Below are 25,811 nucleotides of genomic sequence, written 5' to 3' on the forward strand. Positions count from 1 at the left end.
AAAACAATGGTCCAAACTCTTCCCTGCCATCACTTTCTTATTTTCAAAATCTAAAGGGAAAACTCTTAAAACGTGAATTTTGCTGCAATAAAAACTTTCCTTCATATTTTCAAATATCTGATTCTGGTTTCTGACTTCTTTGAAAGTTTAAGTGCATTAAAACACAGTCAGAAATAAGAACAACTGGGGAAAAAAAGTATATCCAGAAAAAGGATTTTAAAACAACACTGTTTCTCTTCCACTTTCTTCAGCGTTATCTAGTATGCCATGAAACTAATCCTGCTCTCGCTCACAAAGTGTAAACTGGGAATAATTCCACCAAAATCAGCAGAGTCACTCTAGATTAACAGTCACAGAGAGAAGTGGCTGAAGAAAGCAATTAAGAAATCCACAGCATCCTCTGATTAAAAAAAAACAACAAATGACTTGCCATGAACTAAAGAAAATATGTGAAGTCTGCTGCTCAGCTGACTGCCCTACATTCTTCACTTACTTCAATATGTATGTTGTTAGTTTAGTCTTTTATGTACCATCCTGCATAAAAATAAACAGGCCTTCAGGGATTAACATATCACAATTCAAAAACTAGTTGTTCTAGCTTCCTTTCCACACCTTCATAAATGTAAACAAACCAAGACTTCTGAACAGGAGTTTCTGGAATGAGTTTCCTTCGTCCTGTGCCAAACATAGGCATCAGAAATGCCACTTGTGGAAATTGGGAAAATGGTAAATTGCATCCCAATGAGGGCTATTCTAGCTAAGCATCTGAACAGTCTCACTGGGAAATTTTTTTCTTAAATCAAGACTATTTGAAAATGTATTTTTTGCTTATAATTAACCGAGTTGTAAGTTAGTTACAGCAACGAGGGGCAGGTGGTCAGAGAACATGCATTTTCCCCACAACTGCACAAAAAGTGCTGTGATCTCACACACAGACAGTGCTGAAAGCCCTAGTGAAGAACAGCCATGATTACTCCTGCTCCAGATCAGTTTTGAGTTCAAGCCCAGCTCTGCAGCAGTCTGATGCAACTTCCCCAAATCAGTGACAGGCTTGTCACTGACATCAAGGGCACCCAAAACGAGCAGTCTTACAAAAAGAGGTACATCTTGCCTCAAAAATACTATCTTCCTATTTTGCCAGGTTGCGAATTTGAATGAAAAGGCAGTACATATGTAGGGAATGTGCTACGTGATGCAACTTTCCATCCAGTAACTGGTATCTGCAGATGCAGAGGAGAGGAGGAACATTCACATGGTGGAGATTATCGTCTCCAGTGAGATGTGCTAGAGTGAATTGCTGATGGGCTTGAAACAGGACATGGGAGAGATTAAATATGGGCAGGGTGAAGAACTCTGAAAAAAACACAAAGGAAGATGACTAAACTGTTCCAGTTCAACAGAAAGGGAATCTCCAGGCCTCCTAATCCAGCTGATTAGTAGCACTAATCAGATTTCCTCCCATTTTCTCATTTAAGCATTTTAGGTCATGTTAATTTAGATTCATTCATCTTGAACAGCCTGTTACAGCTGCTCAGGAACAAGCCAAACATCTGCCCTGCAAAGACTTCTCTTAGAGAGTTTATACAACATTTTGATTAAATGCTATCCCTACTACAGCAAGAAATTGTCCATATCCAAACCAATGTCACAGCCACTAGTTTCTGCACCGTGATTTTTTTCTGTTACACTAGACCATCTTATTTGGGGTAATACTGAGAAAAAAAAAGACAGAAACTTTTTCTAGCTTATTTATCACTATGTCTTAGTGACTAAACTTTATTTTCGATGCCACATATTGTACAGCTGCCAGCCTGTTGGAAATATTTCTGGATCCCTACAATTTCAAAAGCTTGTCATTTCTTATGGAAGTTTGCAGATGTCGCTCCCTCACCCTCCCCAGCTATAGCATGACAACTCATGCCAGAACGCCGCCTCTGGCACAGACTTTGGAAATGGATGTGGAAAGGTTACACAATTTTGCAATAAATTCATTATGCTCAAGCAGCACCAGTTAAAGCAATCACTCTCCTGACCAAAGAAATAAGTAAGGAAAAGGAAAACAAAAAAACAAGTCTTCGATTTTCTGATGTCCTGTTGCACCAAAGCACAAGTTGCAACAAGCAGAGAAAGTGTAATGTGCTTCAAAGTCTTTCGCAGTTGCTATGGTACAGTTTCTTATGGAAAATTCCTTGTTCTGTGTGATGTTTTTCCTGCCTCATTTGGGATGGCAGAACCGTTCCTTGTGTCACCTGAGAAATCGGGCTGTCAGTTTCCACCTATTGGTGAGAAAGAAACTCATCAACAGCAGAACTCAACGGAAAATGCCTTGGGTCAATGTCTCTGCACTGACGGCCACCCTTACACCCAGGAGGAGGAAGGATGGGTCAGGAGTGGAGGGGCTGCACAGGACACCTGGCTGCTGCTTCAGGGGTGGCCTAGGGTTTCCCACACTAGCTGGGATGAGGCGTTTCATCTCTGGGATTCCCTGCTCACGCAAGGAGAATACCAAAGCTTTCTCCTCCCGGTCTCTGTCGTGGGCCTGAGCCCCAGTGTGTGCAGGCTGCCACGCTGGAGTCCCACCGCACTTTGCACAGCGAGGCTTTGTTTGGGCCTCAGGGTGCTAAAGCAATGCACAAAAATAATAATAAATTGTTCTCCTTGCCTCTTAAGGAAAAACATCACCACAGGTGAGGAGGGAAAACTCCAGCATGATTGCACAGCCAAGCAACAAAAAGCACTTGGCTCTCAGAGGAGAACCACAACCTATTTTCTGCATAGATTATACCAAAGAAAGATTGCCAGGAACACAGCATAAAAACAGTATTACAGCATTGCCCTAGTGCTACAAAGCAGTCAGGAGTAAGGCATTTTTCACTATAGGAATTTATTTTACGGATTAGTTGGAGGTAATCCCATTTTCACAGAATGAATCACAGAATCACAGAATGGTTTAGGTTGGAAGGGACCTCTGGAGATCATCTAGTCCAACCCCCCTGCTCAAGCAGGGTCCTCTAGAGCATATTTCCCAGGATCTCATCCAGGCGGGTTTTGAATATCTCCAGGGAAGGAGACTCCACAACCTGTCTGGGCAACCTGTTCCAGTACTCAGGCACCCTCACAGGAAAGAAGTTTTTCCTCATGCTCAGATGGAACTTCCTGTGTTTCAGTTTGTGCCTGTTGTCTCTTGTCCTGTCACTGGGCACCACGGAGAAGAGACTGGCCCCATCCTCTTGACACCCTCCCTTCAGATACTTGTACACATTGATGAGATCCCCTCTCAGTCTTCTCTCCTCCAGGCTGAACAGGCCCAGCTCTCTCAGCCTTTCTTCAGAGGAGAGATGCTCCAGTCCCCTCATCATCTTTGTAGCCCTCCGCTGGACTCTCTCCAGTAGTGCCATGTCTCTCTCGTACTGGGGAGCCCAGAACTGGACACAGGACTCCAGGTGAGGCCTCCCCAGGGCTGAGTAGAGGGGCAGGATCACCTCCCTCGACCTGCTGGCAACACTCTGCCTAATGCACCCCAGGATACCCTTGGCCTTCTTGGCCACAAGGGCACACTGCTGGCTCATGCTTAACTTGTTGTCCACCAGCACTCCCAGGTCCTTCTCTGCAGAGCTGCTTTCCAGCAGGTCAGCCCCCAGCCTGTACTGGTGCCTGGGGTTATTCCTCCCCAGGTGCAGGACCCTGCACTTGCCTTTGTTGAACTTCATGAGGTTCCTCTCCACCCAACTCTCCAGCCTGTCCAGGTCCCTCTGAATGGCAGCACAGCCTTCTGGTGTGTCAGCCACTCCTCCCAGTTTAGTATCATCAGCAGACTTGCTGAGGGTGCACCCTCTCCCTTCATCCAGGTCATGGATGAATATATTGAACAAGACTGGACCCAGGACTGACCCCTGGGGGACACCACTAGCTACAGGCCTCCAACTAGACTCTGCACCACTGACCACAACCCTCTGAGCTCTGCCATCCAGCCAGTTCTCAATCCACCTCACCGTCCACTCATCCAACCCACACTTCCTGAGTTTGCCTATGAGGATGTGATGGGAGACAGTGTCAAAAGCCTTGCTGAAGTCCAGGAAGACAACATCCACTGCTCTCCCCTCATCTACCCAGCCAGTCATTCCATCATAGAAGGCTATCAGGTTGGTCAAGCATGATTTCCCTTTGGTGAATCCAGGCTGACTACTCCTGATCACCTTCTTGTCCTCCACATGCTTAGTGAGGACCTCCAGGAGGAGCTGTTCCATCACCTTTCCAGGGATGGAGGTGAGGCTGACAGGCCTGGAGTTCCCTGGCTCCTCCTCCTTGCCCTTTCTGAAGACTGGGGTGACATTGGCTTTCTTCCAGTCCTCAGGCACCACTCCTGATCTCCAAGACCTTTCAAAGATGATGGAGAGTGGCCTAGCGATAACATCCGCCAGCTCCCTCAGCACTCGTGGATGCATCCCATCGGGGCCCATGGATTTGTGGATGTCAAGTTTGGACAAAAGATCTCTAACCTGATCCTCCTCCACCAAGGGAGGGTCTTCCTTTCTCCAGACTTCCTCTCTTGTCACCAGGGCACCCACCCCATTCAGCAGCAGGCCCACATTTTCCCTTAGTCTTCCTTTTGCTATTGATGTATTTGAAGAAGCCCTTCTTCTTGTCCTTGACATCCCTTGCCAGATTTAATTCCAAATGGGCCTTAGCCTTCCTTGTTGCCTCCCTGCACGCTCTGACAACGTCCCTGTATTCCTCCCAAGTGGCCTGTCCCCTTTTCCACATTCTGTAGACTTCCTTCTTCTGCTGGAGTTTTGCCAGGAGTTCCTTGCTCATCCATGCAGGTCTCCTGCCCGCTTTGCTGGACTTCTTCCTCAGAGGGATGCACCCATCTTGAGCCTGGAGGAGGTGATGCTTGAATATTAACCAGCTTTCTTGGACCTCCCTTCCTTCTAGGGCCCTCACGCATGGGATTCCTCCAAGTAGGTCCCTGAAGAGGCCAAAGTCTGCTCTCCTGAAGTCCAGGGTTGCGATCCTACTTATTGTCCTGCTTCCTCCTCGCAGGATCCTCAACTCCACCATCTCATGGTCACTGCAGCCAAGGCTGCCCCCAACCTTCACATCTCCAACCAGACCTTCTTTGTTTGTTAGTACAAGGTCTAGCAGCACACCTCTCCTCGTTGGCGTCTCCACCACCTGAGTCAAGAAATTATCCTCAATGCTCTGCAGGAACCTCCTGGACTGTTTGTGCCTAGCTGTGCTCTCTTCCCAGCAGGTGTCAGGGTGGTTGAAGTCTCCCATGAGAACCAGGGCCTGTGATCGTGAGGCTACTTCCAGCTGTCTGTAGAAGGCCTCATCGACTTCCTCTTCCTGATCAGGGGACCTGTAGTAAACCCCCACAACAGTGTCGCCCATGTTAGCCTGCCCTTTAATCCTTACCCATAAGCTCTCAACTTGCTCTTCATCCACCCCTAGGCAGAGCTCCACACATTCCAGTTGCTCCCTCACATAAAGGGCAACTCCACCACCTCGCCTTCCTGGCCTCTCTTTCCTAAAAAGCACATAGCCATCCATGACAGCATTCCAGTCATGTGAACTATCCCACCATGTCTCTGTGACTGCAATGAGATCATGGCGGCCCTGCGACCGCACACAGATCTCTAGTTCTTCCTGATTATTCCCCATGCTGCGTGCATTGGTATACAGGCATTTCAGAGAGCCAGTCAAGTATGCAAGCTTCCCAGGAGAGGTGCAAGAGGAGCCTCCATAGCCATGTCCCATGCTGTCTCCCCTGGCTGCATGCACCCGCTGGAGGCATCCTGACTTGAGCAGTGTTTTACTGACTCCCCTGTCACTATACCATTCCCCTTCCCCCATCTTTCCTAGTTTAAAGCCCTCCTTACCAGGCTGGCCAATCTGTTGGCAAAGAAAGACATGTTTGCCCCGCTTGGTAAGGTGGATCCCATCTCTCCCCATCAGCTGTTGATCTTCAAACAGGGTCCCATGGTCATAGAAACCAAAGCCCTGCTGCCAACACCAGCGGCGCAGCCAGTCGTTCACTTGGAAAACTCGTCTACTCCTCCTCCCGTCCTTTCCCCTCACAGGCAGGATTGAGGAGAAAACGACCTGGGCTCCCAGACCCTTGACCACCATCCCCAGAGCTCTGAAGTCCCGTTTGATGGTTTCCAATTTGCCTTTCGTGTCATTAGTGCCCACATGGAAGAGCAGCAGAGGGTAGTAGTCTGATGCATGGACAAGCCTTGGCAGTCTTTCCACGACATCTCTTATTTGAGCCCCTGGCAGGCAGCAAACCTCTCTGGACAAGAGGTCAGGTCGGCAGATAGGTGCCTCTGTCCCCTGCAGCAGGGAGTCACCCACAACAATCCCTCGCCGCTTCTTCCGGGGGTTCCTGCACGGCACAGGGTCTGCCAGGCCAGCTGCCTCCCTTGGAGCCATGCCCAGCTCCTCCTCAGCTTGGAGTGCACTAAACTTGTTCTTCAAGGGAGGAGCAAGAGCCTTTCTCCTACGAGAGGTCACCAGCTTCCAGCCCTCTTCAACAGTGTTATGATGCACCTTTACACATGGTACAGAGCTCTCCGGCAACTCCACTGCAGTGGGGGGTGGAGACTCCTGGAGCTGCACAGTCTCTGAGAATACCCTGTCAATCTCCTGCTCATCTTCTCGGATGCTACGCAGCCTACTGACTTCCTCCCGTAACTCCTTTACCTGGCAACACAACTGATCAACCACAGCACACCTTCTGCAGGAGAGCTGACTGTCAGCCCAGGCCTCACAGAGAGGCCCCAGGCACTCCCTGCAGCCTGACACCTGTAGGGCTGCATCTGCTGTCTGAGGGTCTGTCTGGGTTGAAGCCTCAGACACAGGTGATGTAGAAACTCCAACAGCCACTGGGGAATGTGCTCTGCAGCATGTCATGACCATGCCTGGGGAAAGGACACACCACTACGGAAAATGAAGGTGCCTTCTTTGCCTTCTGACGCCCTTCTGCACAAACTGCTGCACAAACTGCTGCGTCTGTTCGCTGTGCAAACTGCTGCGTCTGTTCACTGCCTCTGTTTGCTGCACTCAAATTTTAATGTGACATTTTTCCTGCTGGAACGTGGAATGTTTTTCTTCCAATCAAAAAATAATTAGATTCTACCACTTTTGATTCATGACAAAACCACAGCATGATTTAAAAAACAAAACAAAAAAAACAACAGTGTTAACATTTTATTGCAGTTGGATACCTGCTGTACTTCAGAACGCCAAAATTCCCATGGGCTCCCTATGGTGATGAGAAGAGCTTTTGACCTCTCTGAGGAAATGAGTTTTGAAAATAATAAATGCGTAAGTGCTTGAAAAGAGACTCCTTCACTAACGTCTATCATGAGAACGAAGAGCATTCTGGATGTGACAATGCAATTGCACTCCATGGGAGAATTTTTCTGGTGGTGCCAGTATTTAAAGCTCCATTGACTTCAGTGGAGTTTCACCCTTTAATCCCGGAAGGTTTGCACTAGTAGGATATCACTAGCAGTTACATACAACCTCATTTCTCTTTTAGAGGCCCTCCTCCTCCCAGATAAGTTCAACAAGAAAATGAATGGAAACAGTTATACGAATCAAAATGTGTCAAATTTTAAATGTATAGAAGTCGGGACATTCAAAATTTTGATTCCCACAGCACTGACTTCAGTGTAAACCAGTCAAAAACTTGACTGAAAAATTTCAAAGGCGTAAATTAAAATTTCAAAGATTTGGCAGCAGGAAAAATGTTGATTTTCACTTACTGTTTTGTCTTTCTAAAATAAAGAATCAAATTCAACATTTCAAAATTTAAAAAGCTTTTTATCATGAAACGTTGCTCCAAAAAACTTTAAATCCAATTTTGAAGTATTTGCCCAAAATGAACATTTTATTTTAAAATATCAAATCATTTTAATGTTATTGAAGATGCACCTTTTTCCATTTCAATTTGAAACTTGAGACAAAATGAATAAAGTGTTCTCTGTTTTAACTTACACTCTGATTTTAAAGCAAAAAGTAATTTTGAAATGCTGAAAATCTCCCATGGGAGGAAAATTCTATTTTTGAACAGCTTTACTTCTGTGCATTTAAAATCTCAGCTATAACCCTGCCTCAGTACAAAGCTTTGGAGAGGGAGGAGTTATACTGAAGATGGAATAATGCAGTAAAGGCTGCATTATCCTGGTTGCACAAGGTGGCCAAGGCACTAGGATCTTGTTTCCTCTCTCCCTTTGCATTACAGTGCAGGAACCACCCCTCCAAAGTTAGCAGCAGACACAGCCTTGGATGCCAGTCTCACACAGAAGACTATGCAGGATGTCTGCACATCAGCACAGAGCTCCACTGATCATTTTTGCCTCATTCTTATCCAGAGGCTACTAAATTTGTCCCCCAATAAACTCATTTAAAAAAAAAAATCATGAGCAAGTGGAAAGGATGCTGAGAACAGAAGTTAAAACTCAGCTTTAAGCATAGCAACGTTGTAAGCAAGATCTAATGAAATTAAAGAAGGGCTTGAACCAAAAACCAAGATTTGCCTATAGCTGACTTTTGATAAACTTCACATCCTGACCTGAATGCTATGAGTTAAAAGCAATCTCACATAAAAACTGTCCAAGACCAAACCAAAATGATAATAATCAAATAAAGATTCTGTAATTTAACTCCTATGCTATTGCAAATACTCATCAATATACATATCCACTAGAGGAGCAAAAGTTTTGCACACAGCAATACATTTTGTGCTAGGATCCTCCATTTGAACTATGATGGGCCATATCATCTTCAGTGATGTTGGTGTTTTATATTAAAATTCCAAATATAAAGAGAATCTTGCATATCTGCTCCTCTACTCTTCTGCAACCAGTGCAAATCATGGTATCTTTTAACTACCTGGTTCCTGTGATAATTGTGAGAACTGCTGTTCAATTTCCCTTATTCCAGCACTCTAATAATCTTTCTCTATGCATATCTTCAGCAGCAGAAGTAGTAGCAGGGGGATGGTGGGGGGAACAGAAATAAACAGCAACCCAGAAGAGCTTTTTGTTCTTTGTCTGTCTTGTACTCTATTCATCCTTTCATACTCCCCAAAGATCAGAGACATTTTATAATCATGACCATAATTAAATACCATCAGGTATTCAAGAGGACTTCCCTCTTTAACATCTATAGAAGCAATAAACATCAGTTTAAAAGCTATAAAACCAAAAGAACAAATGGTTAAAGCTAGAGATAAAAGGCCCTGCCATGCTGACCTCCAATTCCCTTAACTGCAGCCAGAGCTGAGGCTCTACAGAAACATGACTAAAATTCCCTGCATAGCCCGATGCGGATATTCAATTATCTGGCTGTCAGGATGAAACGTAGGAAAGAAGGAAAGCCCAATGAACACATCAGCCTAATGAAAGGCAATTAAAAAGATCCTTAATCAAACACTGCTGCTTTTACCAAGTCAGGTAATGTATCAAAAGCAAAGCCTCCTCTCCCAAATCCTTTTGCTCCCCTGCATCCAAACCCTGAAGTCACACAGTCAGGGAGGGCAAAACCCAGGTAGTGACTTCAATTGCCTGAACTTTGGAACAGTGCAGCTGCAAAATATTGCCTCAATTGGAGTAAATGACCAACAGGCCTCCCCTTTTGTCTTTCTTATATTTTATATCCTTTTCCCTCCCCCACCCTTGTCTTCCTTCTCTTTGTCTTGAGGAGGGAGATTTGTACACATCATTGTCTCATAGGGTGCCACTTCTTACTGGAGCCCTTTCTGCTTATTGCTGAGATATGTGCAAATTGCAGGCTTTTTTATTTTCCCTGTAGTTTCCCTATTGTCTGGGCATGATTTATCTGTTTCATCTTTGTGATATTGGTCCAATTTTGTCCCATCTAAAGAGTTTTACTACTAATTGTGCCTAGGAGTTTATATTTATGACAATTGTCATGTGCAGAGCAGTAGTCACCCTTAACAACATGCTTGCTGGCTTAAACAACACCTACAGATAAAAATAATATTTTCTCTGTGTTTGCAACAATAGAGGTATTCCCTATAGCAAAGCCTGAGGACATACAGTGAATTTTGTACATATGGAGCATCTGCTTATTAAAGGCAACAAGGAAAATTCTAAAGAGTCTACACTGCATTGCCTTTGTTCCTTAATCTCATTACAGGAGAGCATCACTTTAAGAGACTGAACATATTCATATTCTTCCCATCTTTCCATTCATGGGTACAGTGTGCATTTTGTAAGTCTTTACACTATTAATTAGGTATTTTTCTCTGACAGTTTGCTCCACCACCTCATTTCATTGGATGTAGAGGAGGGAGAAGAAGCTTTTGTCTCCTATGACTCATGCCATCACCTTCTGTGGATCAAGCTGGGAATTAGCTGCCCAAAAGGGTGTGATTTTATTTATAGTCACCCTACAGCTTGCACAACTTAACAATCATCACCAAGAATTTCAATAACTCAAGTGTATCAGGATGCAAAACTGCTCAGCTCACACAGTATTAAATGGCCGTTTAATTTATTTAAAATCAACAACCCCAAACCTAATTCCAAATAAGCTATTGTCAGAGACAAGGAAGGTTTGGCACTGATTTGGTTAGATAAAGCTTGTTACATTAAAGAATTAAGAGATACAAAGAAAACGGTGATAGCTCTTTTTCACTGGAATATGTTCAAATAGGCTTTGACCTATGGCTTTCGTAGCCTGATTATCCAGAGTGTTAAAATGCCATGCAAAGCTCGAAGTTCAGCTCAGCACTGACATGGCTTAATAAGAATTTGTGAGCATAAAGCAGTGCAGGGAATGAGGGACAGCTTGTGACTCATAGCCTCAGAGGGTTTATACTGAAGCTTGTAAATTAATATTCCCTTTTCTTGCTATAAAAGCCAGAAGTTCTAGAAAAGATTTAAACCCAGAATTGTTATCCTTTCTCAGACTACATTATCTTTAAAATAATTGTTGCTCTTTCTCAAAAATGAGAAGTCCCAGGATAGAGATATGTATCTGCAGTAGTTTTGTTCTTAGCACTTCCCTGATTTTCTGTTGTTTTTCTGAGGCTACCTGAAAAGGCCCTCTGTAAGACAAGAGACCTTGAGGCAACTACTCTGACACAACTTTTCTGTAGTCCGTGGAGGTATTTTTTCAGCATAGGGCAGATGCTATTCTCTCACCCTCCCAAATGGCTCCCAGCCCAGACTCTGACTGAAGTCATGGAGCAATCAGTTTCAGAAACACAGCTCTTGAGACAGTTTAGCTAACAAATAGCGTGGATTTTGACATGTGTGTTTGTATACACTATACCCATAGAGAAAGGTCAGATAGAGCATAGTAACATGTTTCTTAAAGGCTTTTATGGACATTTGGATGGGATGAGTGGTCTGATGGGAGACAGTGTCAAAAGCCTTGCTGAAGTCCAGGGAGACAACATCCACTGCTCTGCCCTCATCCACCCAGCCAGTCATCCCATCATAGAAGGTTGGTCAAGCATGATTTCCCTTTGGTGAATCCAGGCTGACTACTCCTGATCACCTTCTTGTCCTCCACATGCTTAGTGAGGACCTCCAGGATGAGCTGTTCCATCACCTTTCCAGGGATGGAGGTGAGGCTGACAGGCCTGTAGTTCCCTGGCTCCTCCTCCTTGCCCTTTTTGAAGACTGGAGTGACACTGGCTTTCTTCCAGTCCTCAGGCACCTCTCCTGATCTCCAGGACCTTTCAGAGATGATGGAGTGGCCTAGCAATAACATCCGCCAGCTCCCTCAGCACTCGTGGATGCATCCCATTGGGGCCCATGGATTTATGGATGTCAAGTTTGGACAAATGATCTCTAACCTGATCCTCCTCGACCAAGGGAGAGTCTTCCTTTTTCCAGCCTTCCTCTCTTGTCCCCAGGGTCTGGAATTCCTGAGGGCTGGCCTTAGCAGTAAAGACTGAAGCAAAGAAGGCATCCAACAACTCTGCCTTCTCTGTGCTCTCTGTCATCAGGGCACCCACCCCATTCAGCAGTGGGCCCACATTTTCCCTAGTCTTCCTTTTGCTATTGATGTATTTGAAGAAGCCCTTCTTGTTGTCCTTGACATCCCTTGCCAGATTTAATTCCAAATGGGCCTTGGCCTTCCTCGTCACATTTCTGCATACTCTGACAACGTTCCTATATTCCTCCCAAGTGGCCACTCACAACAGTGTCACCCATGTTAGTCTGCCCTTTAATCCTTACCCAGAAGCTCTCAACTTGCTCATCATCCACCCCTAGGCAGAGCTCCACACATTCCAGGTGCTCCCTCACATAAAGAGCAACTCCACCACCTCGCTCACCTTCCTGGCCTGTCTTTCCTAAAGAGCATGTAGCCATTCATGACAGCAGTCCAGTCATGTGAGCTATCCCATCCTGTCTCTGTAATCACAATGAGATCATAGCCCTGCGACCGCACACAGATCTCTAATTCTTCCTGTCTATTCCCCATGCTGCGTGCATTGGTGTACAGGCACTTCAGAGAGGTATTTGAGCATGCTGATTTCCCAGGAGGGGTGCAAGAGGATACCCCGTAGTCATGTCTTGTAGGCACTAGGTATATTAATTAAATACCTTATGGGGAGAAAAAAACAGCCTTATCATTTTGCCCCAACTGCTCTTGTGAGCAATGAGGAGCCTGTTGAGAGGTTTAACATGGCAATGATTGAAAAGTGATTTGAATATGCAGAATATCACACACTGTGTTACTTTCAGCGCTGACACCGTTTTAAAAGGCTGCTACATTTCATTTGTTGCTGACCTACCCTATGCCTGTAATGCAGCCCCCTTCATGCATGGACCCATGCGAACATCGCAGAGCGGGCAGAGGTGGCAATGCGCCACTGCACCAGGCCAGCAACTCCACACGTCACCTAACATGTCGCACCTCCTGGCCATCCTGCACCGAGGGTCAGCAGCCTCGCAGAGCTGACCACGCGCTCGTCACCTTCACCATCTGCCAAATTGCTCTCAAAAATTGCCGTCTAAGTACCAAGAGCCTTATTTCCTTAGAGACAACTGCCAGCAAGAGGTGTGAAAACATTATACACAGCTGAAAAACAATATGGCTCGTGCTGCCACTATGATAAATGCCTTAATCAATGTTTATTTTGGACAACCATATTCCCAATCTTTTTTCCCCCCTCCCCCGAAGTTCATCTTTGGGTGAGCTTGTGCTCAGGGCTAACTGTATTTTGCCAGCTCACACTTTTTAATAATGATGCCACTGCTTGGTGATGCACTTGAAAAAATGAGAAGTTGGATTCATTTATGAAGTTATTTTGGTTATAAAGTTATTTGATTTATTTCTGGTTTTCTCTTACTTTAAGATTTATTGGGTTTTTCTGTGCCAAAAAAGGTCACACTGTTGAATTAATTATGTGCTGAAATGTAAAACTAAAATATTAAATATTTATATGTATCAATATTTTCATATTTATCTTTCTTATTTTATTGTAGTATCTTTCTTATTTATATTATATTTCTTCCTTGGGACCTGTATTTCTTGTTTAGCCAAAACTCTCACTGACACAAAGAAATAAATCAAAGGTCCAGTCCTGCTCCCAAGTCTAGACTCTTGATAAAGAGTTTTTTACAATGAATTACATTTTTTTCCATTCAACTTATACATAAGGATTACCCCTTTTAAGCTCCATTATAGTATTTTCCAGATATGTTTTCATAAACAAACGCAGGTTTATGTATATAAAATCAGCATCCCTAGAATTTACTATGCAGCACAGAGTCTGAAAGGGATAATTAAATCATAACAATATAAATGGTGCCATTTGTCACATACCTGTTACTGATTTAGCTACATACTCTGGTGCCAAAATATTGTATATATGTTTGATGCAGATGTATTGTCAAATGACATAGCTAAAGACTGAACGTAGCAATGCCACCAAGATTACACCTACTAAAGAAAGTGTTGGGTTTTTTAATCTTGACTAATACCCCAATTGCAAAGAATGCTTATGCATATGTTTAATACCACTTCATCTTTTGTAAAGTATGTGCTTCACATGAAGCCTGTGGCTGGGCTTGATGTTAACAGTGCATTTCAGTGCTCTGCTGAAGAAGAACGGTGTGCTTCTCTGAAGTCTAGTCTACCCAACAAATTTACAAAAGGAGGAGCAAATTTTATTTGTAGATTTTGGCACTTCACTCAGAGTGCATGCTTCATATTGCCTTGTCCCATACTCTGTTTTGGTAGTTGATGCATACTTTGGATCTTTGTTGCTCAGATCTCTTTCTTTTATCATCCCCTATTTAGGGAAAAGTATGTTTCACACGCTATATTTTCAAGTGATTAACCACTTACGCTGTTCATAAACTAAAGGCCAGAAGCCACTCCATCCTTTCTTGTAGTTGCATACTCAGCAGTAGAACTCCCAGAGCAAGCAGCAGTTTACCAAATAAATCAGGTCACAAAACACCATTTTGTGTAATGAAATGTAAACATTTTGTTGAAAAAGTAACCGCTTGCCTTTTTACTAGATATAAATGGACTTCATGTACAGATCAAGACTGCAACACAAGTAACTTTTGGGGCAAAATTGATTGTATAGGTTTGCCTCTAGACTAATCGTGGTAAGATTCTTTTCTTTCCAATTCTGAATTTTTAATGAGGTTGAAACCCACGCTTCTCAAGTTGAAGGCTTCAGCCTTTGGGAGAATTTCTTCCATCTGGTTGAAAAAGGAAAAAAAATTGCATGTCTGCTGAGATTCAGAATGAGCAGCAGATGTTAAAAAAATCTAATTTATCACAAATTTATTTATTCCCTGTTAAATTTTGTTTGTTGGGCAATGGAAATATGTAACCAGATTATTGGGAAAATATGTGAGACTCAATCTGCCATGGTCTAGGAGACAAATCTGCTGCCAAGTTAAGAAACGTGAAATGCAACTAATAAAATATATCACCAATGTATGCGGCTGACATCTCTGACATGTCCATGACTTCATGGACAATCACAAAAATATCTCTCTTAAATGGTGACTGTAATCAAGGATTAAAATAGGCAACTGAATTACAAAAATATTTAGTCTAGTCAATAAAATATATGAATGTCTTTAGAGTAAGGCACACAATAGGAGCAGGACAAGCAGTAAATTTTATACATTTCCCATCTTGTATTCTCAACTTCAACTATAACAGTCAAGGGCTTCTTAGTTTTCAGCCTCTGAAGATTCTGATTTTGGTACAGAAAGCACCCCATTAAACCTCCCAATCTCTGAACCCTGATTGCCAACGAATGTCAAGTCTGGCAAGTTCAGCTTGAGCAGCAAGGTTTTTCCTCCCAGTCTGAATTTCACTAAAATTGTTCAGTTTTGCTACTTTTCTCTGTTCTGGCTATTGAGGTCAGGGTGTCTTTTATAGGAAAAGAGCTGCTTATAAATTTTCAGCTCTGCAAATTTTGGGAGTTAATGGAAAATCTCTAGGCTTAGCTGGCTAAGAAACCACAATAACTGCCTTTCTGTTGTGGTGACTGAGATATACAAGCTTTTTAAGAGAGATGGAAATACTGTCAGGGTATTTCTCTTGGGAGACCCTCTTTCTGTGCACAGGGACCGACATACTTGGTATTTCTTAACCTGTAATGCATATCAAAAATTTCCTCTATTCCTCAAAACTTTAGGGAGAGTGTAGGGTGCTAGATACAACCTGGAACAACTCTGTATTTGTTACTTGGGAAACAGTCAAATAGAGATTGTCCGATGCAGGCAGTCTGCTCACTGTTCGTTTTTGTGTTTTACAGTACACTGTGCGTCCAGGATGAGAAGTAAGCAGAATCTAACTAACTGATTTGTTGCTCTGGCTGAGATCCCTGGCAGATCTCTGCAGCGTAGAGACTCACTCTTGGTGAATTTTCCCTTTTCTGTCTGCAGCTTTCACCTCGCTGGCCTCTCACACCCTCACTCTGCAGTGGGCTTCATGAAGACTGAGAGCTCATGTGCCGCGAGAGTGAAGGGGCAAGGCCGCCCCAGCAGGACCAGATGTGCTGGGGCCAGGCTCTGCTGTGGGACTCCTTGGGCAAGTATGCCTGAAAAATATGTACCTAATGACCATACTCCCTCCTTCTGTTGACCTCCCTCTAGAAATATAGACTATCTTTAAATATAGACTATATATAGACTATACTTTTTCAGATCAAATGGCCCTTTGCTCTTGATCCAAGGTTTGGGGAGAAGGCCATTCAGCCTGCTCCAACATGAAGTGAAACCAGTTGCCCTTGCTAGGTGTGAGTGTCCAGAGCCAAGGAGACACCTGGGTACTGAACTACAAGTAGCTGCACCCTTCTACAAACAGCCTGAGAGAGGAAATGCAATTCAGATGGTCCCAATTTCTGCCCTCCTCACCTCCTGCCCTCTGGGGAGGACGTGCCAGAGCCATCTCCTTGGGGTGGCAGAGGCCCTGCTTCAGCACAGGGACAGCTCTGCACTCCCCACCAGCCCTCCCACTGCCCCGCAGGGCCTGCAAACCCCAACATGCAGTAGCCATGCTCAAATGCCCCCAAATCATGAAGCTACGTTAAAGAAATCACAACATAAAAATTAGAAGAAAAACAAATCCAGATCTTTTTCTGTTTCCTCAGGGATCTGGCTCACATTCTCAAGCTTCAATACTTTTTCCTTTTTAAATGAAATCTGAAATCATCACCAGACTCCAAGAGCTATGGCTTTAAAAAGAGAAGTCCAATACTGTGGAAGTCATGCTAAAATGACAAGAATAACCCTCCTTTTTTCTTTGCTCCCAAATTCTAGTGATTTGAAGTCATTCAAGACAGTGGTGGACTGAAGCAAAGCATTTCTGAAGCTTTCCTACCTAACTGGGACAGTCAAAGTCTGGCTCCTCATACATTAAAAAGAAATCTATAGCCACAGAATAAATAGGTAAAAGACTGAGATTGCCTTTAACTAAATGGTGTGACAATCCCTCAAATGTACAGCAAATTGAAAAGGTCAGTTTTCAAAACAGGATAGGAGAGGGCTACTCTCAAAAATGTCTGCCTTTAAAATTACCACCATGTGTGCAATTAGCAATTTTACCATGGAACTGGAGCTTATGACTTTAAGTTAATTTTTTCAGATTAGCAAAATCAATCAAAATTAACTCACAGGAATTATTTCTAACAAACGTACAATCAGCTTCAGAGTTTCTCTAACAGTGGCCAACTGGATGCCTGGTCATTATTCACAGCAAGTACGTGGACAGCATCTTGTCCACTAACTCAAATGATTCAAGTGTATTTTTCCATTTGTATCCATTAGAATCTGAATTAAGACACTCAAAGCTAGTAAAACAGTAATATTGGAAGCAGTTAAGTATAATAATGATGATTACTTTTCAGCGGAGTCTAACTCTATTTTTTCAATACTGTATTATCCAGTTGATATATCTAAACTGCACATTCACACTCCTGCACCTCTAGGAACACACCACATATTACAGAAATATAGACCAGATATTAAGACTATTTCATAAATATATGCAAATTTCCCATATGAAAGCCAAAGTCCACACCACACCATCTGAAACGAAAAGCTATGTGCAACGCTGGCCACTGAAAACAACTTGCTGCTAAACCTCCCACCACCTAGTTAACATGCCTTCCCAGTCCATTATTTTGCATCATTGATAATATCTTAAGGGGTGAAATCAAGTGAGTTGTATGTATGCATTAGCTGGCAAGTGGAAACTGAAATCAGTGCCATTGCTACTGATTCATCCTGAGGCACCTGAACTCTGGATATGGCTTACAAACCTCTACATGGAAGAGAAGAGCTCCAACCTTTCTTTCAGTTGCACCCAGCAACCACAGTGACTGCTGGGGGGGGTTGCTTGGGTGAGATTTAGAGAATAATTTGATTCTCCAAATCCCAAATCCACTCAAAAGCAGCTTCTTACCCAAATTCTGCCCTGAGAGTCTCAACTTGGGCACTTCCACTGACGTTTTATGCATGGCCTCTCCTCAGGTTTTGCTTTTCACGTTACTCCCAACAGGACAATGTAGTTTACCTACTGCATTTCCAACATTAATCACTGAAAAGTAACAGTTATGGGCTGATATATTCCAAGCACTGTGCTGCAAGCTAAGTGACAACTGAAGAAGCTCCATAGCTATTCATAAGGAAAACGTCTTTGTTTTTTTCCATTCTGTTTCAGTAGGTCTGTCAGGCTCGGTTGATAACTTTAGCAACTACAAATTCAACACAGGGATGTAGAAGACCAAGCTGTGAAATGTCTTGTTATCAATGAAAAGACCAAATAGCTTAGGGGCTATGACATATCATAGGATTAGTGAAGCTAACCTTCTAGCAATGGTTAGCCACTGTGCCAGCAAGGTATTAGATAGTCCGGTTGATATCAGGGGAGAATAATCTCTTCAATGTTTGCCATCCATGCAATTTTCCTGCAGCTGCTGCTATTACTTCACTACAATGTTACGGCCTGATTTTCAACAGTGACAACTGAACACTATTGGTCATTCCCAGGTGAAAGGTTTGCAGGCTGATGCTAATGCAGCACTACCTGTTTTATAATGAGTTAAGTGCACCTTTTAAGAGCTTTCACCATGCCCAGGCCATAGAGCCTCTTACACATCTGAAATCAGAGTTGCCACAGTTAGCCAGGTACTGCCAAACAAGAGGTACGTTCTGATTTCAAATGAAAAGGGACCAACAAGTTTGGCATGTGTCTTAAACATATCTGTGCACCATAGATTGCAATCTTTCAAAGCAGAAATATTCAAGATATTGGAGTGCCAGATGATCCCACCAGCCAGGAGCAACCAAAGGTCCACAGCACAGAAAATAAGAGCCAGGAGTGCCAGGACAGGGTGGCAGACAGACAAGTGCCGAAGAAGCATCAGTGGGTTTGCTGGCCAGGAAAGTAGGTAGTTCAGACAGTGGCTGGTTGGAATGGGAAATACCAGACAATCACAGTTGGAACAGAAAGGGTAATGTTCTCCTGGTGTATCAATTAAAGGTGCAGATAAGCATTTGCACTGAAACGTGGGCCAGAAATTCAGTCCTTTTGGGTGAAGACTGGAATCCAACTCTTGAAGCCACTGGGGGGTTGGGCTTCATCAGTTTGACTTTCCCACTTTGAAGGCTGTCTCTCAAGAGGAAGTAAGTGCAGTAACTTTTAGCCTGAGACTTTGACTCTTTATAAGCTGGCATTTTTCAGGATTTAGGTCTGTAATAGCAAAAGTACCAATTCACTGATACAGTGATGGAATTTCAGATGGAATTGATTGCAATCAATTTTTTGATTTTCTTTTAAAAACATGCACTTCTAATACTTTGCAATGGAGCTTGACACACTATTCGGAAATGGATATCTATCTGGTGAGAGGTTAAAATATGGCTTAAGCAGGTAATGAAAAAGAAATTCCACTTGCTACTCACAGCAGATGTACTCCTCCAACTTCCGTGAAAACAGCAATACATTCTGAGTACAGTTTCACCTAGCTCGAAGTCTCACCTCCTTCCACAGACCAGCATACACTAAATACATAAGAATCTTTTCAAGCATGACAGTCACTGATGCTGTGCTTAATGCTAGTGGAAAATAGAACTTAGACCAGATAGGAAATGAACATAAACATTAATTATTTCTCTGGAGATAAGAAACCAGATGACATTTGGAGCTGGCATTATTGTGAACAGGAAAAAGGTATGAGAGCTACTTAGCTTAGGGCTTTGAAAATACCAGAAATATACATCAGGAGGAGGCTGGCGGATTGAGAAAGGACAAATGCAGTTCTGTAATAATAAGTGAGTGAGAGAGACAGAGAGTATGTGAAATTATTCATGAGAAGACCATTTTTGTCCTAGACGATTTTAATTACCCTCTTCATTGGACAGATGCTCGGTGTGGTAGAAGAAAGCTGACTTGGTTTATCAGGTTATACGCTACCACAGTTTATCTGATTCTCTTTGCTAAAACAATAAAAACACAAAGCCTGGGACCATCACGGCAGTGTAGCAGAAAGCAGAGTGGCAGCCCCGTGCACCTCCCAGAAGCACCACAGCTAAGTCTCGAGACCTCATCTTGCAAACATTCATGCACAAGCCAACTTCATGTACTGTGATTAATTTCCCTGACACCATGTGGCTTTCATTGCAGCACACAAAACCAAACACAGACTTATGTATTTTCAGGATGAGGACCTAGTTAGCACTAGTCAGGCGTGATTTAATGCTTCTGTACTTAATATGCAGCTTACTAAATGTGAGAGAATTCTGGGTTTTGGTACAGTTTGTTCCCCCCCAAACAGCATGTATGTTGTTTCAACATTAATGCTGAAAGTCAAATACTCTGTAGTCACTGATGTTATTATACTGTTGTCTAATGCAGCTAGGAATGGAGGTACAGTAGCCTCATATTTAAAAGCATGGCCTTTTATATAACATTAGAGCACTCTAGTGGGCATGTTGCCTATTTGTGATTCCCCAGTGGTTTCTATTTTTCACAGAAATTAATGTTCTAATCACAATGCATCTACATAACATTTTCCTTGTGCTGATTAAGTATCAGCAATTCAGTGATTATTTAATGCACCCCACTGCATATGCTATGCCAGATTATTCAAATAAATACCTTTTGGCAGAAGAGATTATGGGGCATTTCTAATTAAAAAATAGCACCACATGACAAAATCATGATAAGAGAGAACATCAGGGATGTATAATAAAGAGGCAGAAAAATGTCTCCCGTTGCATTGCAGGAACATCCTTCTGTGGATTGCGCTTAGTGCAACAATCAAGTTGTGGATCAGTGTTAATAGTCACAAGACAAGAAGGTAGTCTGGCATCAATCTTTACACCCTTAGAAGTCCTGCATGCATCCGTGCACAGATCAAGGAAGATTCCCGTTATAGCATTTAAGCTATGCAAAGTTGGAGGCAAAGGTTTTTGACCTAGGCCATATGCCCCTAAACTACAGCTTGTGCCATGAAGCTAAATCAGTCACTATACATGCAGGATGTAGTGTCCCTTAGTTGCATACCCAGTGCTCACCGACTGCACCAGGAATCTTTCAAACAACTTCCCAGAGAAATAGATCAGGCCTCCAGTGACACTTCAGGAATATATGTACAAAATCAAGAAACAGAAACAACCTTCACTGAAACACGTAAAGACCTCAATATACCGATGAGACATAGTAAATAGTGCAGTTACTATTGATTACAACATCCTTAAGATATTTGTCAGTTATTTGCTGCAGTGTCAATTGCTGCTTTAAAAATCAGCATTCCATATGCTCACTTCTAAAACTATTATTACAAATGGAGAGCAATAACTGAAGTTTGGGGTGCTCTTTTTTTAATACATAGTTAATTATTTTTAACTTTTCATATTTTTTCACAGTATATTGATTTCACCTGCTTCTAATTGAACACCAAAAAATTTGTTCATGACATTTATTGTCCATCATATGACCTTCTGCTCCATTTTTAAATATTCAACATCTTTTCCAGCTGTACTGCTTGAACTATACAATGAAATTAAATGAATGAAAGTTTTCACCCTTATTATTCTTATAACTGCACAAATACTCAGATTTCAAAGTTAGGTTATATTCATAGCCAAAACAATCAATTTAAAAGCAGTGAGTATGTAACAATGCTGAACAAATATTGACTTCTGGTTCTGACCCAGGATTTGCTTTCTCCCAATAATACATTAGGTGCACAGGACCAGCCAAAGACCACTGAAATCAATGGAAAGACTACCAGCGACTTTGATGGATTATGGATTAGTCTTTGAGTATAACACTGCTAACTTCATTGATTCATCACAAGGGCTGAATTTGGCTTTGACAGATGTAAAGCAGTTCATCCCATGTGCCCCTTAAAAAATTGCATATATTTTGACTCCACCCTTCCACTCCCAGGAATTTACATTTTCCTATTAGCTTTGTTAAGGAGCCCCAGCACAAGGAAAATGAATGACTGAAAGACATATAAGCATTTGTACTTACAGGTATCTGCCTTGAGCTGATTGTTGGTAATCCCAAAGTACTGGGGATTTTCAATGACGGGAATCTTTGTCATACCGATGATGACTGCATCTGGACCCCCCTCAGAAGAAGACGGAGTGTTACTGCCATTTGAGATGTGATGGAGAGGACTTGCCGAATCATCGTCATTGCTGATAACTGAAGAAGGACCTAGAGTTAGAAACAAAGAGTTCCCTGTAACTCAGCAAATGAAAATTTCCCCCTCCCTCAGCCAACTCCATTTTTCTTCTTTTTTGACCAGTTTGTCCTCAGTCCCCCTAGACAAGAGTTCTCTTTATGTCCCCTGCTCATCTTACCTCAGAAATTTTATATGTCTGGGTGGAGATGGAGAAATAGGAGAAAAACTTTGGTAGGCCATTAAGAGTGAGAATGTGATGTAAATTTTTTTCTTGGTAGATCACCTAGACTGAATATGTCAAGCATAGTGTGTCTATGGGAAAGATCTCCAAATCTGATGAACTCCTATCATTCTTAGAAATAAGCTATGAAATATGCACATTAACTGTTTTTACCTTCTGCCCTACTCAGATCGCACAGCAATAATGCCTTTTCTCACAAAGCTGGGGAATGTCCACCTTCCCTTTGAGGTGACATCATAACAAGACAGCAGACATGGAGGAGATAGGCTCATCCTGACGTGGGAAGCTGTATGATTTCTGATGGACAAAAAGGCTGAAAGCCAAAATCCAGAGGACAATTTGGAGAGTCACAGTAGGTGCAAGGCAAACACTCAAAAGAACAGTGGGAAAAATTCATCCCGCTCCACACTCCACCATGAGATCTGGCGTCACTTCACAGGGGCTCATTCAGCCCAGGGGAACATTTTTCTGGCTTATAAGGCCCCACCAATACCTGAGTCTAGTGACCTTCCAGAGAGAGAGAGGTTTATTTTGATCAGTAATTTAGTGACAGTTTTTGTTTTATTCTCACTTTGTGCTTTATATTTTTAATGGAAGTGCAATGGAGATAAACATTATAAATGGATTAAAAAAAACCCCCAAAACTGCTTAGCACAGTGTTCCACTTTTGTGAGCTGTAGAGGCCCTTGATATAACATTGAGATTAACACAGATAACATTTGAAATCTTGCAATTTACCCCCTACTAGTCCAGTTTACATCCAGAATTCAAAGAAAGACAGAATCATCATTAAACAATGACAACTTTTTGCCTAATCTGCCCACTGAAGAGCCAACAGAGAACACAATTTTCAAATTTCAGATCATTCTCCATTCACGTTAACCAGGGTTTCAGGGTGGCATTCACATCTCCTAATTCACATCTCCAATCAAAAAATTAAGCAAGAAATAGATGGAATAATTCACTGTCTGGAAATGTCTATCTTAGAACAGCATCCTCCAAAGACACCTGTGTTTGCCCTGAAGGCAGGAGTGAGAGGCAGGACAACAGCAGCATTCAAAGCAATCAAAGAAGGGGGTAGCAGAGAGGACTTTGGGGAAGACGAAAAGCTGCATCTCATCCAAGTTGACAGCCACTCCTTTGCAAAACATTGGAGCTCCAGACTGAGGGTTTAGATTGGACAGAAGAGGACAGCACAGAGGCAAGACGGGGATCTAAGTATCACCTGCACATATGTGGCATCTGTATTTGCAAGTGAAACAGGGGGGATGCAGAGGGAGAGAGGACAAGGACTAACAGCAGGTCCTGTGGACACTTCATGGAGGATGGGAGAGAAGCTGGGGAGGATCTTCCATAGCACATGCTCAGTTACAGGAACAAGACAAGAACTAGGAGAGGCCCAAACACAGCAGCCAAGACAGGGCAGCTTTAAAAAAAATAAACTTGGACTCTCTTACAGTTTTGTGGCTCACAGTATCATAACAAAAGCACTTTATCATGACATGGCATGGCTCATGGGAATAGAATTTAAATAATCTTTACATGCTGCTATTTCAACCCTAGCCGTACAGGCTCAAGCATACTCCCACCCCTATCCAGCTTTCCTTTCTCCTCAATTGGTTTAATGGTGCGTAAGGGAAATGTTCTAATTGTTTGAAAAGGTACTTCCCCCGCCCCAACCTGAAACATTAGAGGTAATTTTTCAAATGCCTTGCGCTTCACTAGAAAGTCACTGTTGACAAATGTAAGCAATGCTTAGATCTCTGCAATTTATCAAGTGAAATACTAATACCAAGGCTGTTTTTGTCATTACTGATCACCCATATCCTCAAAAGATTGATTCTACTAGGAAAGCTGCCATGATTAAGAGGTTTTGGTGAAGATTTTTCTAATGAAGTGCGGAGACTAACAAACTGTGGGAAAGGGTCTCTCAGAGGGCACACAAGATATGTACGTGAAGTCACAGCACCGTTTTGAGGTGCACCTGAGTTTGCCTGCAGTGGGAACGGAGTGCAAACCCATGAAAAAACTCATTTAATTTTTCTATAAAACATCCTGATGCCCCCAAACTTTCTGAATCTCAAGCTAATGGCACCAAAAACTAGGCAGAAAAATACGTGTTTTCTTAGGACCTTTTGTACTTAACAGCTTTAGTATGAGGGTCAAATCCCTACCCTTACAGCAAACAGGCAAATACTTTGGGCTATGTAATTTAATTTAATAGAGGCACTTCTCTAAGTCTTTTTCAGCTTTGCTGGTCGCTGCTTCACAGGAAGAAAGTTCCTTTGTCATTGTTTGCTTTCAACACACATACAGCGATAACAAGGAAGTGTCCATTACACATTTCTAGGACAGTAAAGCAGGATAATGAATAGAAACTCATTCAATTCATCAAATCATTTTTGCAATACTCTAAAACCCAATTTGTATGGTGAACTATTTTTTCAATCAGTATAAACTGCAAAGTGCTGCAGGTGAAAAGCAGACAACTGCTTTATAAATCTAATTACTCAACTAAGCTAACCGGTAAAGCTAGTCTTCCGTGTAATATGAAGTAGATGCCAAGTATATTTAGCTCTCTAAAGTAGCTGGGGAAAACCTGGAAAATGAGGTGATTCCTGATGTGCTTCCTGACAATTTGAAACAGTTTAAGAAATATTCAGCTCGGGGAAATTTGTGCAGTGTCACTTAGTGATCTCTCTCATTTACAAGTAATTTTCTCATGCAATGGCCTTTGGAAGTAGTTACAGAATCACAGAATCACAGAATGGCCAAGGTTGGAAGGGACCTCTGGAGATCATCTAGCCCAACCTCCCTGCTCAAGCAGGGTCCTCTAGAGCATATTTCCCAGGATCGCGTCCAGGCGGGTTTTGAATACCTCCAGGGAAGGAGACTCCACTACCTCTCTGGGCAACCTGTTCCAAGGCTCAGTCACCCTCACAGGAAAGAAGTTTTCCCTCATGTTCAGATGGAACTGCCTGTGTTTCAGTTTGTGCCTGTTGCCTCTTGTCCTGTCACTGGGCACCATGGAAAAGAGTCTGGCCTCATCCTCTCGATACCCTCCCTTCAGATACTTGTACACATTGATGAGATCCCCTCTCAGTCTTCTCTTCTCCAGGCTGAACAGGCCCAGCTCTCTCAGCCTTTCTTCATAGGAGAGATGCTCCAGGCCCCTCATCATCTTTGTAGCCCTCCGCTGGACTCTCTCCAGTAGTGCCATGTCTCTCTTGTACTGGGGAGCCCAGCACTGGACACAGGACTCCAGGTGAGGCCTCCCCAGGGCTGAGTAGAGGGGCAGGATCACCTCCCTCGACCTGCTGGCAACACTCTGCCTAATGCAGCCCCAGGATACCATTGGCCTTCTTGGCCACAAGGGCACACTGCTGGCTCATGCTTAACTTG

At 42.9% G+C, this 25,811-nt stretch overlaps 1 protein-coding gene across 4 annotated transcripts in view; it reads right to left on the reverse strand.

The window, feature by feature from the left end:
- The window catches only part of LOC104150004 (BDNF/NT-3 growth factors receptor), a 213,159-nt gene that overhangs the window by 71,503 nt on the left and 115,845 nt on the right, over positions 1–25,811 (reverse strand). For all 4 annotated transcript variants that reach the window (XM_068924589.1, XM_068924588.1, XM_068924590.1 and 1 more), the window contains one exon: positions 22,012–22,200. In XM_068924589.1, the coding sequence (XP_068780690.1) occupies positions 22,012–22,200 (189 nt within the window). The remainder of the gene's footprint in view (positions 1–22,011; positions 22,201–25,811) is intronic.

This window comes from Struthio camelus, chromosome W, assembly GCF_040807025.1.
Source record: "Struthio camelus isolate bStrCam1 chromosome W, bStrCam1.hap1, whole genome shotgun sequence".
Classification (NCBI taxonomy): domain Eukaryota; kingdom Metazoa; phylum Chordata; class Aves; order Struthioniformes; family Struthionidae; genus Struthio; species Struthio camelus.